Below are 14233 nucleotides of genomic sequence, written 5' to 3'. Positions count from 1 at the left end.
TTAATCAGAGCAACCAACCATAGCAACATCACCTCTTGATATGGAGAAGCTTTAGTAAATTTACTAGACTCTGCATTCGGCATGTCCCGTTGCACTGGGGGTGATTCATGTTGGCTCGGTATGCTCACACATCCATTCGCATGCAAGGGTCTGGGTGAAAAATCATTTGATGGTCAGCTACCGTTCAATGATTGTGCCACCCGCTCGCAAATATAAGTCAGCCTGGACACAGACTGGGCAGGGCAGCTGGCGTCCTGTGACGTAAGCTGCCCTCCCCATGCCGGCTTCAGCACACCTGCGCTCACAGGAGAATGTCTTGCGTTTTTCTGGGCGCACCGACCATTTTGTGGGAACGCTCAGGAAACGATGGGTGTCACCGCGCTCCAGTCCCCCGCATGCCCATTGTGCGCACTGCTGACATTTCTGATATTCTCAGTATCTCCAAGCTGCACAGTACCACCTCTGTATATCTGATATTCTCAGTATCTCCAAGCTGCACAGTACCACTTCTGTATATCTGATATTCTCAGTTTTCCAAGCTGTGCAGTACCACTTCTGTATATCTGATATTCTCAGTATATCCAGGCTGCACAGTACCACTTCTGTATATCTGATATTCTCAGTATCTCCAAGCTGTACAGTACCACTTCTGTATATCTGATATTCTCAGTATCTCCAAGCTGCACAGTACCACCTCTATATATCTGATATTCTCAGTATCTCCAAGCTGCACAGTACCACCTCTGTATATCTGATATTCTCAGTTTTCCAAGCTGCGCAGTACCACTTCTGTATATCTGATATTCTCAGTATCTCCAAGCTGCACAGTACCACTTCTGTATATCTGATATTCTCAGTTTTCCAAGCTGTGCAGTACCACTTCTGTATATCTGATATTCTCAGTATCTCCAAACTGCGCAGTACCACTTCTGTTTATCTGATATTCTCAGTATCTCCAAGCTGCACAGTACCACTTCTGTATATCTGATATTCTCAGTATCTCCAAGCTACGCAGTACCACTTCTGTATATCTGATATTCTCAGTATCTCCAAACTGCGCAGTACCACTTCTGTTTATCTGATATTCTTAGTATCTCCAAACTGTGCTGTACCACTTCTGTATATCTGATATTCTCAGTATATCCAAACTGCGCAGTACCACTTCTGTATATCTGATATTCTCAGTATATCCAAACTGCACAGTACCACTTCTGTATATCCGATATTCTCAGTATCTACAAGCTGCACAGTACCACTTCTGTATATCTGATATTCTCAGTATCTCCAAGCTGCACAGTACCACTTCTGTATATCTGATATTCTCAGTATCTCCAAACTGCACAGTGCCACTTCTGTATATCAGATATTTTCATTATCTCCAAGTCCCAACCTGCACAGTGCCACTTCTGTACATCTGATATTCTCAGTATCTCCAAACAGCACAGTACCACTTCTGTATATCCGTTATTCTCAGTATCTCCAAGCTGCACAGTAGCACTTCTGTATATCCGTTATTCTCAGTATCTCCAAGCTGCACAGTACCACCTCTATATATCTGATATTCTCAGTATCTCCAAGCTGCACAGTACCACCTCTGTATATCTGATACTAGTATCTCTTCCTGTATACACATATGCGCTGCTCTGTTTATTGTGTGCCTATCTATGTCTTGTAATTATTTTTAGAGGGGGAGAGTTTTTATTTATGTTCGTTCCCTGATCAATCTGCACATTTCCTCTAAACGCAACTTGGTATAAATGGTGGTCACTGTGTCACTACATATATACGTTTGCTAATCCATAAGGTGCATACACATGGGCCCTTATTCTGGTTTACTCGCAAAGGCAAATTCCTTCTCAAATGGACAAAACCATGTGCACTGCAGGTGGGGCAGATGTAACATGTGCAGAGAGATTTAGATTTGGGTGGGGTTTTACTTCAAAGTGAGATCTGTATTGCAGTGTAAAAATAAAGCAGCCAGTATTTACCCTGCACAGAAACAAAATAACTCACCCAAATCTAAATATTTCTGCACAAGTTACATCTGCCCCCCCCCCCCCCCTGCAGTGCACATGGTTTTGTTCATTTGAGAAGGAATTTGCCTCTGCGAGTGAACCAGAATAACCCCCACAGTGCGATTTTTGGCTATGGATAATTTCGACTACACTGTGCTGCAGGTTGTACACTAGTCACAATTGTGCTGCCTGCAGAGTATTCTTCTTCTGATACAGACCTGCAAAGGTACACACATGGGGGGGGTGGGGGTAATTCAATCCTGATCGCGGGGCTGCTACTTGTCAGAAGGTCACCGTGATCAGTTAGACACCGCTACTCCCACTGCTAGAATCTAACACCTTGGTCTGTCTGTGTTTTTTAAAACGGCTGGGGTGCCTCCCCCAAACGTCGGCTGTCTGTCAATCATCCAGCGTACGGCCAGTGATGGAAAGCCATCACTGACTTTCATCACAGGACGGCCTTGCCACTATGATCCATGCGCAGACGTCCGATAGTTTGCAGCCCAGCGCACAGGTCTGAATAAGCCCCATGGTGCGATGTTTTCTGCTGATATGGACTATATACAGATGGAGCCCCTCTCTTCTTTGCCCGGCGCTCGCCAGAACGTCCACGCTGGGACTCCATCAGTCTCTCAGCGGCTGGGTGGCGGGACCCTGCCCGTCTCCACTTCAGGGAGACAGGCAGGGTTATGGGGGGGTTGGGGCGGCGGCGGGAACCAGCGAAGGTGGCGGGGAGCGTCTCGTGGGCCCGCCACCCTCTGCAAAGATAAGGGGGGCTCCATCTGTAGTCCATATCGGTAGCCCATATCGCACCGTGTTTTTGCCAATTAACATATGCAAAGAGGACACATAGTAAATAACGTAAATATTTCTATTAAAGCCCAGCGCAGGGGGGGGGGGGGGGGGTTAGTGATGAGAAACACATTTTTAATTACAAAATTATCTTTTTTATTATGTCCGTCTACCATTAAATGTCTGCTGTTGGAAATGTTCCTGTTATTGAGGCCGTTTCTATTTTGTTGATCTGATTTGGAATAGGAGACACGTCCTCGCAGAAATATGGCAATGTGCATTGAGTAACTGACCCCCAGCGTATCATTTTGAAGCTTTATTGTAAGCCACCACAGGGCGTCTGCAGCAGTGTATAGTAGCCGAAACAGTGCAAACAAAATAAGTCAAATGTAAGCTGCCAATTAAGTTGTTTAAATGAAACCGATGTAACCGTTTTGTGTGAACGACCTTTTTTGTCTGATGTTTGGGAGCAAATTGCTGATTGTCATTTGCTCAATTCTATTATTTTTTAAAAGGGCAGCGGTCACATACAGTATCCGCCATTAGATTATATTGCAGAAGCCAATCCTAAGGGAAATAGAACAACAACTTAGTTTGTGGGACAAACAGCCTGCTACCTTCAGATATATCGCCACGGGCGGTAGCCAATCATAGCGCCTGCTGCCTATTCAATGCTGCCGTTTATGACAGCATTGAAGGCGGAATTCGACAGAATGGATCCAACTTTAAAACCAGTTGTATCTGTTTTATTGAAAACGGCTATGGATTGTTGGATTCACAGCCGGATCTCAACAATCCAAGTCCGTTTTAGCCTACATGCCCCCTTTTCAACTGTGGACAGGCGGAACATTGAATTCCTGTCGAGCTGGGCGAAAACAGCCCGGGATTCCATTTGTTGAGACTGTCGTTTCCGAATACCCCCCCCCCCACCCCCCAATACGTCTGTGTATCGATTGTGCACACCTGTTGACCCGCACATGCTGTATCAGTCGTTTGAACAGTGGATACATCGCTCAGTGATAACAGCACCAGCTTTAGATGTTCCTAAATGCATGCACTGTGTTTATTTCTGGTGACCGCGCAATTTGTGGCGCCACTCTCGCAGTGAGATTGCGCTGAGCTGGTGAACCCTCTCTGTTCCCCAGACATAATGACATATTTGCACAGCTCAGGGCCTCATTTAGTGCAGTTTAGATATTAGAGGTAACGTGTTTCTGTGACTATTATTAATAAGTTGTTTTGGTAACAATTACCCACTGAGATTCATACCAGAAAAAAAGTATTTTTGTTTCATCTCCACTGCGCGGATCCGCCGCTCGCTTAACATAATGATGAGCAGCGAAGAATGAAATGAATGCGTCGGCTCTCTGTGAAGTGGGGGGAGCACAGCAGGGGTGCGATGTGATCAACGACTCAGAAAGAACCCGTAAATTATTAACTCGGTGCTTCACAGGGTGATATAAATAAGGTAGAACTCTCCCAAAAACTGCTCTTTTTTTTTTTTCAAAAAGAAAAATCCCAGTAAGAGAAATGGCTCCTGGAAAAGTGAAGAAAATGTCCGTCAAGAAAGTCGAAGATACAGCGCGCCTCCAGTGGGCGAGGGTCGTAAATCGAGGGGAAGAGACGAGAAATTACTGCGTTGTCAAAGTGCTGGAGAAAACTGCGGCAATCCAATGCTCTGATTTGCAGAGAGAAGTTAAGGACCTCAGGAAATTCTTAGTGAAGGTCAATATAACCACTGGCTACTTACACGAAGATGACACGCAGTGACCTACAGTATGGCGCTCTGCTGGCTAGGTTACACAGCCATCTACCGTCTGCCCTTCAAAACATGGAACTTTCTGGAGCTGCTATGGAACATTCTGCAGGGAACATTCAAAAACTGCTATGAAACATTCTGCAGGGAACATTCAAGAACTGCTGTGGAACATTCTGTGGCTGCTATGGAATATTGCAGAGCTGCTACGGAACATTCTGTGGCTTCTAGTCAACATTCAAGAGCTGCTGAGGAACATTCCGCAGTTGCTATGGAACTTTCTGGAGCTGCTATGGAATATTCTGCGGCAGCTAGGGAACATTCAAGAGCTGCTGTGGAACCATCGTGAGCTGCTACAGAACCTTCTGCGTTTGCTGGTAGGGCCACAGGGAACGCAGGTGTTCCCCTTCCTGTTTGGGGCTGGCAGCTGACATCGCATGACACTGTGTTTCCTACTAACATGATTAAACTTTAAGTTGGATAGTACAGAGCTGTGAGTGTTTATTGTGAGTGATGTGTTTGGAACCGTAACAAAACAGATACAATCCAGTCATTGGATTCATAGTGACACATGAATATTGCCAACAGAAAGTGCAGCATTGTCTTATGGAACATTATAGTACAGAAGGTGAGAATTCCGTGGACCCCTTACCCAGAAACGGCTATTGGGACCAGCAAAAAACTAGTGTAAACCCCCAACAAACTGAGAACGTAAAAGGGAATTATAATAAGTGGAATATATATATATATGATGACATTACAGTACTTGCTGTCTTTATTTACAAAGCAACGTGAGTGCCACTTATTCAAAGAATATATATACATATCACAGTCACGCTTCCTGCTGCGAACAGCTCTGCGTAGCAGTGGGGTCCGGGGGCATTGTGCAGGCTAGAGGGGTGTTGTAAACTTGCGCATTACTCACATTAGTCTGCAGAGGGGTGCTGTGCTGCAGAGGGCTTATGTCAGTGCAGAGGGGTGCTGTGCAGCGCAGACCGAAGGGTGTTAGGCAGTGCAAACTGCAGAGGGGTTTGTGCTGTGCAGACTCGGGTTTGTGTGCTGGGTTATTTATATCAATATTATATAAGTAATTAAATATACTTAATTATAATGTAATTGTACTGGTCATGTGTTAGGCAGGCAGGCCGTCAGTCAGTGTAATGGGGTACAGTAGTGCAAAGACATGCTGTCAGTCAGCTTTTGTTAAAAAAAAAATTAATTGTGGTGTGTGGTCACTGTGGTGCACTGCACTGCAATCCAATACACCATATACTGCTGTCAGAAGCAGAACAAGTTCAGTGTGTGATTGTTCTGCCTCCAAGGTCCACGCAGTGTTATCCAAGGCCTGTCCATAAAAAAAAAAAAAAAAATACCATATAATAAAAATTTATTTTGCTGTTCTTTATTTTTTGCTGTATATAATTGCACCCCAATAACACAGCACAAGTTCCGTGTGTGATTGTTCTGCGTCCACGCAGCATTATACAAGCTGCACATTACAAACAAATTAAATTAATTAAAGTAAAAAAATCCAAATCAAATTTTTTCCTCTTTATTCATTGTTTGTGTGTACTGCGCCCATAGTATACTGTCAGAAGGTGCGTTTTTCGGCCTTCAAGCAGCTGTTATGCATTAGTATACACTGTCAGAAGGTGGGTGTGTGATTGTTCAGCCTCCAAGCAGCATTGTACAAGCTGCGCATTAAAAACAAATGAAATTTAAAAAATCCTAATACATTTTTCTCGTCTTTCTTCATTCACCCATAGTATACTGTCAGAAGCCACTTGTGTGACTTAGCATAGTTATCCAGCTACATCGGTGAAACCTTTTTCCCTAAAAACAATTGTGAGCTGTAAAGTGGTCAAAATTGTCTGGAAAGGGCTGGGAATTAATGTTATTGAGGTTATTATTACTCTAGGGACCAAAAAACGCACAAATTATGTGATTTGGGCGCTTTTTGACCATTTTTCAAAAAAATCCAAATGCTTTTCACCGCTGCTCGACAAAGCCAAATCTCAGCGAAAAATCCAAATCTTTGGCCCTGGCGATCATCCCTAACTGAGAGTCTTTTCAGTCCAGTTAAAGAGAGGTGTACTTTGCTTGCAGTGTTGTTTAGTCCTTTCTGAAATAGGGGTTGAAAACCGCAAAAAAGGAGAGTTCTAGTCCAATAGCTAAATAACCAATAGGATTGTGGAGGGTCCCGATGCGTTTCATCCAATTGTGGACTTCTTCAAGGGGAGCAGGATAATGAGTACTGCTCGCTGTGTAGGGGTTTACATTCGACTGTATGTTCAATTGATGGGGGCGTGGCCATGGTGTGGTGGCATCCTGTCTCAGTACCACACAAAACGAAAAAGGGGTGGAGCGCTAAAAATCAGTATAATGGTTAATTGAATTAATAGTAATATTTATTAAATGCTGTGCCTTTAAGCACTGGGTATATGATTATAAAAACACATATATTATTCAAAGGTCACAATTGTGTACATTACAGTATAAAATGTAAATAAAAATTACAAGTATAAAAAAGAAAGAATGGGTCTGATACTTATTGGTCTGGGGTCCCACTTTGGATTCTTTTTGGTATGGAAATGTTTTTGGTACCACACAAAGGCAGCATCCTGTCACAGTACCACACAAAGGCGGCATTCTGTCACAGTACCACACAAAGACGGCATCCTATCACAGTACCACACAAAGACGGCATCCTATCACAGTACCACACAGAGGTGGCATCCTATCACAGTACCACACAAAGGCGGCATCCTATCACAGTACCACACAGAGGCGGCATCCTGTCACAGTACCACGCTTGTAGTTACAGAGCTCTTCAGAACGACCCAATTTGTATCACAAAGGTTTGCAAATAGAATTTGCTGTGATAAATAATAAACTGAAATAAGAAATAAATAAATATTATCCCATTATATACAGTAGAATATATAGGAATATACTATACACTAGGCGATTCATCCCGCCCTATGGGCGCTCTTCACCCCGTTCTAAGGGGCTTTGCCCCCTTAACCGGGGAAAGTAGTTATTGCATGAAATATGGTTTGTGCAGGAGGGGCGGGTGGGGAAATACTGGTGGTGTAGGTGTTGTGGGTGTTTAGTGGTGGTGGGAGATGGGAGCGGGTGGTGCGTAACTGGGACAGCTGGGTTTGTGCGGGGACTTTCTCCGGACACAGTTGTTTAGTGGTGGCGGGAGAGGGGTGTGGGGTGGGTGGTGACAGGGACGGGGGTTCTGGCCGGGGACTTGCTCAGTGATATACCTGGGCAGGGTGGGTGTTTAGCGGCGGTGGGAGACGAAAGCGGGGTGGGGGTGACTGGGACAGTCGGGTCTGGGTGGGGACTTGTTTCGGAAACACACACATACCTGGCCGGGTCATCTTTTAAGTGGCAGCGGGGTGGATGGTGACAGTGACGGTTGGTTTTGGGCGGGGACTTGCTTAGTGATATACATGGCCGGGAATAGAGATGGGCAGAATGGGTCACTAAAAAAAGCTGGGATCAAGTGATCAATCTGTGCGAAGATCTGGATCTTTTAGACGGATCACCGGCTGATTTTTAAAAATGGGGTAATTGGATAATAACGAAGCATTATTTGTTATACAATCTTTTATTGGGGTAAACGGTAAAAGCGACAGTCTTTTTTTTTTTTTTAAACAGTGAGCTGAACAAATAAGAACATACATGACCGAGTAAAACACTAATCCATGGCTGTGTGCAGAATCTCCATCGATGGCAACCATCGATGGCCATCCCTAGCAGCAGCAGCCTTGTGATTGTTTCTTTCACTTGCACTCGCAGCACTGTACTCAGTCTCCGGAGTTAGTACATCTCAGCGGCCACAGGTGGCAGTGCTGAGCTCAGGCATATGCAATGTAATGGAAAATGAAACTGAAAGAATGACGGATCACCTGTTTGGGAGCGGCGGCTCACTCACTCGTTTATCTGATCCGTCCAAAAAGATCAGCTTCCTGCGCGAATGCCCCATCTGTACCCAGGTAAGCTGTTTAGCGGTGGTGGGAGAGAGGGTGAGGGACTTGCTGAGCATAGGGGGATTGTAGAGACGGGGCAGCTCTGGCAACTATGTGCTCAAAAACCATAGCAAGTTCCCCGGCAGCATGATGAGGACAGGGAAGGAGGGGGCAGGCGGGGTCAGTTCTCTGCGGGGAGTGGCAGCAGGACTCTGATTGTAAGTGTCCCCAGCTGCAGATAGGGTAGGAGCAACCTCCACACAGTAGGTTATCTGCCTGCAGGAAGTGGGGTGCAAATGGATCCCTGGGCACTGCAGGCTAGTTTGTAAGAAGCTGCTGCATGGATTCCTGTCTGTCATTCTGGGACTGTGTGTGGGCGGAGTAAGAGGCTCTGAGTGAGACTGGACTCCGCCCAGCGTTATAGACACACTCCCAGAATGATTGACACATGTAGCTAAATATATAAGAGATATGTCAAAAATCCAAGTATACAGAACGGGAGCAGTGGTACTGTGCAGTATCACATATCCCGGTATACATCACAGGAGCAGTGGTACTATGCAGTATCACATATCCCAGTATTCAGAACAGGAACAGTGGTACTGTGCGGTATCACATATCCCAGTATACAGAACAGGAGCAGTGGTACTGTGCAGTATCACATATCCCGGTATACAGAACAGGAGCAGTGGTACTATGCAGTATCACATATCCCGGTATACAGAACAGGAACAGTGGTACTATGCAGTATCACATATCCCGGTATACAGAACAGGAACAGTGGTACTATGCGGTATCACATATCCCGGTATACAGAACAGGAACAGTGGTACTGTGCGGTATCACATATCCCAGTATACAGAACAGGAGCAGTGGTACTGTGCAGTATCACATATCCCGGTATACAGAACAGGAGCAGTGGTACTATGCAGTATCACATATCCCGGTATACAGAACAGGAACAGTGGTACTATGCAGTATCACATATCCCGGTATACAGAACAGGAGCAGTGGTACTGTGCAGTATCACATATCCCGGTATACAGAACAGGAACAGTGGTACTATGCAGTATCACATATCCCGGTATACAGAACAGGAGCAGTGGTACTGTGCAGTATCACATATCCCAGTATACAGAACAGGAGCAGTGGTACTGTGCAGTATCACATATCCCGGTATACAGAACAGGAGCAGTGGTACTATGCAGTATCACATATCCCAGTATACAGAACAGGAGCAGTGGTACTGTGCAGTATCACATATCCCGGTATACAGAACAGGAGCAGTGGTACTATGCAGCATCACATATCCCAGTATACAGAACAGGAGCAGTGGTACTGTGCAGTATCACATATCCCGGTATACAGAACAGGAGCAGTGGTACTGTGCAGTATCACATATCCCAGTATACAGAACAGGAGCAGTGGTACTGTGCAGTATCACATATCCCGGTATACAGAACAGGAGCAGTGGTACTATGCAGTATCACATATCCCAGTATACAGAACAGGAGCAGTGGTACTGTGCAGTATCACATATCCCAGTATACAGAACAGGAGCAGTGGTACTGTGCAGTATCACTAATCCCAGTATACAGAACAGGAGCAGTGGTACTATGCAGTGTCACATATCCCAGTATACAGAACAGGAGCAGTGGTACTGTGCAGTATCACACATCCCAGTATACAGAACAGGAGCAGTGTTACTGTGCAGTATCACTAATCCCAGTATACAGAACAGGAGCAGTGGTACTATGCAGTATCACATATCCCAGTATACAGAACAGGAGCAGTGGTACTATGCAGTGTCACATATCCCAATATACAGAACAGGAGCAGTGGTACTGTGCAGTATCACACATCCCAGTATACAGAACGGGAGCAGTGGTACTGTGCAGTATCACACATCCCAGTATACAGAACGGGAGCAGTGGTACTGTGCAGTATCACATATCCCAGTATACAGAACGGGAGCAGTGGTACTATGCAGTGTCACATATCCCAGTATACATCACAGGAGCAGTGGTACTATGCAGTATCACACATCCCAGTATACAGAACGGGAGCAGTGGTACTATGCAGTGTCACATATCCCAGGTATACAGAATGGGAGCAGTGGTACTGTGCAGTGTCAGATACGTCGTGGGGCATGACCATGCTGTGGAGGAATAGGTGGGGTGTGATGTTGCTGTAGGGGAGTAGGTGGGGCATGGCCATGCTGTGGAGGAGTAGGTGGTAACAGGTGTCATGTTGCTGTGGGGGAGTAGGTGGGGTGTGACCTTGCAGTGGGACAGTAGGTGGGGTATGGCCATGCTGTGCGGGAGTAGGTGGGGTGTAACCTTGCAGTGGGACCGTAGGTGGGGTATGGCCATGCTGTGCGGGAGTAGGTGGGGTGTGACCTTGCAGTGGGGAGCGGCCATACCACAATGGCCTCAGACAGCACATCCTGTATTATGACTTCTCATTAGAACTGTGTAGTAAATATCCTCTATTCTAAATACATTTCCTCTATGGAATAACACAGTTAAACAAAATGTATTTTCCTCTTAATGCCGCTGTAGTAACAGGCGCTGAGTTTGCTTACACCGCCGAATGCATTTCTATCTCTCAGAATGCTTAGTCCTCCACAAAGAGGCCGCAATTCCATTTTCTGGTATAAATAATGGTCCTGACATAATTTAGTGGACTTTCTTTTCATTTGGTTGCCTAATGACTGGGAAAGTGATGAGACGGACTTATCTTATCCCAGTGACTCACTACCACTAAATATCATTTAATCAGCTTCCCAATGACTAAAGGATGAGTCACTGGGGGAATGTACGTACACTATAGATCTTCCATCCACTACGTCAGAGGTTCCCAATCTTTTTTGATTCACGGCACCCTAGAGAATCAGATTTTTTTTCACGGCACCCCTAGGTCCAAAAGAAAAAAAATTAGATTGGGTTTCTATACGATTCTTAGCAGCAGTTATGTGGTAAAGGGCAGGATTTGCTTCTGTTCGTACACATTCTATGATTTGCAGCCACCAGCACTGGTTTTGCTCCTAAATAATTAACCATTAATAATTTGAGTTGGTCCTGGACCACCAAGCCGCGGCACCCCTGCAAGTGTCCCGAGGCACCCCAGGGAGCCACGGCACACAGTTTGGGAACCACTGCACTACGTGCATTTCTATGGCAGGCAGCCTGTAATTAATTTTACTGAGAATACCTGACGTTACAGATACTGCTCTATGTCCTGAGGAGCGCAGCTCAGGTTCCTCTGTCTGATAGCGGCCCCGCTACAAGGAGACTGATATGTGACACGGACAATATATTCTATCATATCATTTTTTACTGATGATTTTGCCACCCTCAGGCCCAGTAGTGTTGTAACTAGAGGGCGGGGGAAGGGGGGATGCCGGTGAAGGGGTGAAGGCCTCTGCAGATTCCGTGGGGTTTGCCTGCCCCCACGAAATCTGCTAAAACTAGGAGGCTGGCGTGTGCGGCAGAATATGATAAAAAAAAACTCAAACCGCTGAGAGGCCCTCTGATTGGCTGAGAGAGCTCTCAACCAATCAGCGGCCTCACATTCAGACGTCCGGCGATTGGCTGTGAGCGCTCTCTCGCAGCCAATCAGAGGGCCGCCCAGTCTTTTGAAAGTTTCTGGAAGGGTATGATCAGAATTAAGGGCTCATTGCTGCCTCGAGGCTACTCGTGGGTTAATCACAGGTCTGCAATTGAATAGCTCACAGCACTATACCAGAATAGACCATGGGCAGATTATTTATTAATCCTGGAGAAGTGATAAAATAGAAGGTGATAATGCAGCAGCCAATCAGCTACTAACTGTCATTTGTCAAATTCAGTCTGTTACCTGACAGTTAAGAGCTGGTTGGCTGGTGCGTTATCACCTTCCACTTTGTCACTTCCCGAAGCTTAATATATCTGCCCGCTGAGCATGTGACACAGGAAATCTGCCCCTGTATATGGACTCCCTGACAGCTGGTGCCACGTGACTGTTGGAGGAGGATGTGGCACCAACATTTAAAAAGGGTAACAAAAAATCAAACATTTCTGACCCTGAATTCTGCTGAGGATAAATCTGACGACAATATGAGAATTTCAAAGAAGTGCTAGTCAGAGCAAACACTTGGGGTACAGAGAGAGGAACCCCAACCGATCTTACACTTAAGGAAATCAACAATGAATGAAATAAGTTTTTTTTTGCTAAATTAAGATATACATAAAAACCATATGACAAAGACATCGTACAGGTCCGAGATCCCCTTTATTTGCTATAAATGTAGCACCTCTAATAACGGCCAATGTTTATAAAAAAAAAAAAGTCTCCTGATTACAAACCAGGATTGTACCATACAAAACTTAAATAAAATGTGGTTTTGTTTTTTTGACATGTAATTGAGAACAGATTGTGCAACAACCCGTCCGTTTTATCACAACACAAAAGAATTTTGGAAAGTTGCGTCATACAAAACGTTATCTGCGGGATGTCGCAGGTATGTGACTGGCACGTTCAACACAAACTCCAGATTTTCTGCTATAATTCTTATACTTAAATTACAATATATTATAGAATAAACTTTCCCCAACACAGGACGCAAAGGTGCGGAACTGGGCGCCCGCTATACAAAACTTTCTTCCATGTTCGAGCAGAGGAGAAATGAATCAACAAGTCGCGGCTTGACCAGCTGTTGTAAGTCTAAGTCTTCGATGCCTTCTGGATACGTTACCGCCAGCCTGCGTAGCGCTGCCTGGAAAATATACATTAGACCAATTTACCTCATACAGTACGTATTCTCATTATACAGTGCGTTATGGATGAACATAACAAAAATCGGTATTTATATGTTAGCCGGGGCGCCCGGCTACGCTACGCTGACAATGTAGCTTTGGCTACGTTATCAGCATAGCAATTGCCGGGCGGGCGGCTTATCTGTGGGCTTGGGCAGGGATTGTGCGGCTGGGCAGCCAGGGATGGGGGGGTTAACTTACATATTTGTGGCGGCGGCGGGGAATCAGCGGCGGCTGGCATCTCTATGAGGCGGAAAACAATGGCGGCGCTTTAGCATAGTCACCGCTGGGGGAGCATCACATGGTTTCCCAGCTCCCCCAGCGGCACTACGCTAATAGCGTACCTGCCCGACTGTAATAGCATACCTGCCCGACTGTCATGGAGGCCGGGACCGAGTGCTGGAGCCGCCAGGGACATCATGGATGGTTAGTATCATGCACACTACACACACATTACACACACACACACAACATGCACTTACACAATCATATGGCCACTATCCACTTCATAACCCCAGTGTCCACGTGGGCGTGGAGTTAATTTTATAAAGTGTGGCGAACGGTCGAGCCCGAAGCGTGGCGAGCGCAATGAGGCCCCGCGAGGGGATGTGGAAAACTAAGCAAATAGCTTAGTGGGTGCCCAACTAACATATAAGTACCCAAAAATTCATTATATGTGATAATACTGAATACAGAAATGGTATGAAATCAGGGTAAACCTTAATATACAAACATCTCCAGTACAAGTATCCTCCGTGCGACACAAGTTCTAAACGCTGTATGACTAGAGGTGCCTAGGGGTGACCCCGGCTACAGGGCGGCACAGCTAAGAAGTTGGCCAGATGAGGCCAGGAGTTTTTGTTTTTTAACTGGTGAGGAAGGAGGAGGCAATGC

At 45.6% G+C, this 14233-nt stretch overlaps 1 protein-coding gene and 1 long non-coding RNA gene across 5 annotated transcripts in view; one reads left to right on the top strand and one right to left on the bottom strand.

The window, feature by feature from the left end:
- The window catches only part of LOC146045674 (uncharacterized), a 29109-nt gene extending 23836 nt beyond the window's left edge, over nt 1-5273 (top strand). The window contains exons 3-4 of one of the 2 annotated variants that reach the window (XR_014465554.1): nt 3054-3196; nt 4319-5273. This is a non-coding gene — a long non-coding RNA (uncharacterized LOC146045674). The remainder of the gene's footprint in view (nt 1-3053; nt 3197-4318) is intronic. The other variant, XR_014465553.1, reaches the window with a different exon arrangement.
- A 7523-nt stretch (nt 5274-12796) lies between these two features.
- INSC (INSC spindle orientation adaptor protein) overlaps nt 12797-14233 on the bottom strand; it is a 155422-nt gene continuing 153985 nt past the window's right edge. For all 3 annotated transcript variants that reach the window (XM_083164669.1, XM_083164670.1, XM_083164668.1), the window contains exon 13: nt 12797-13299. In XM_083164669.1, the coding sequence (XP_083020795.1) occupies nt 13171-13299 (129 nt within the window). In that variant the 3' untranslated portion in view covers nt 12797-13170. The remainder of the gene's footprint in view (nt 13300-14233) is intronic.

This window comes from Crinia signifera, chromosome 11 (genome assembly GCF_055691185.1).
Source record: "Crinia signifera chromosome 11, ASM5569118v1, whole genome shotgun sequence".
Lineage (NCBI taxonomy): Eukaryota > Metazoa > Chordata > Amphibia > Anura > Myobatrachidae > Crinia > Crinia signifera.
The sequence above is the reverse complement of the archived record's forward strand: the minus strand, read 5'-3'. Positions and strand labels throughout refer to the sequence as shown.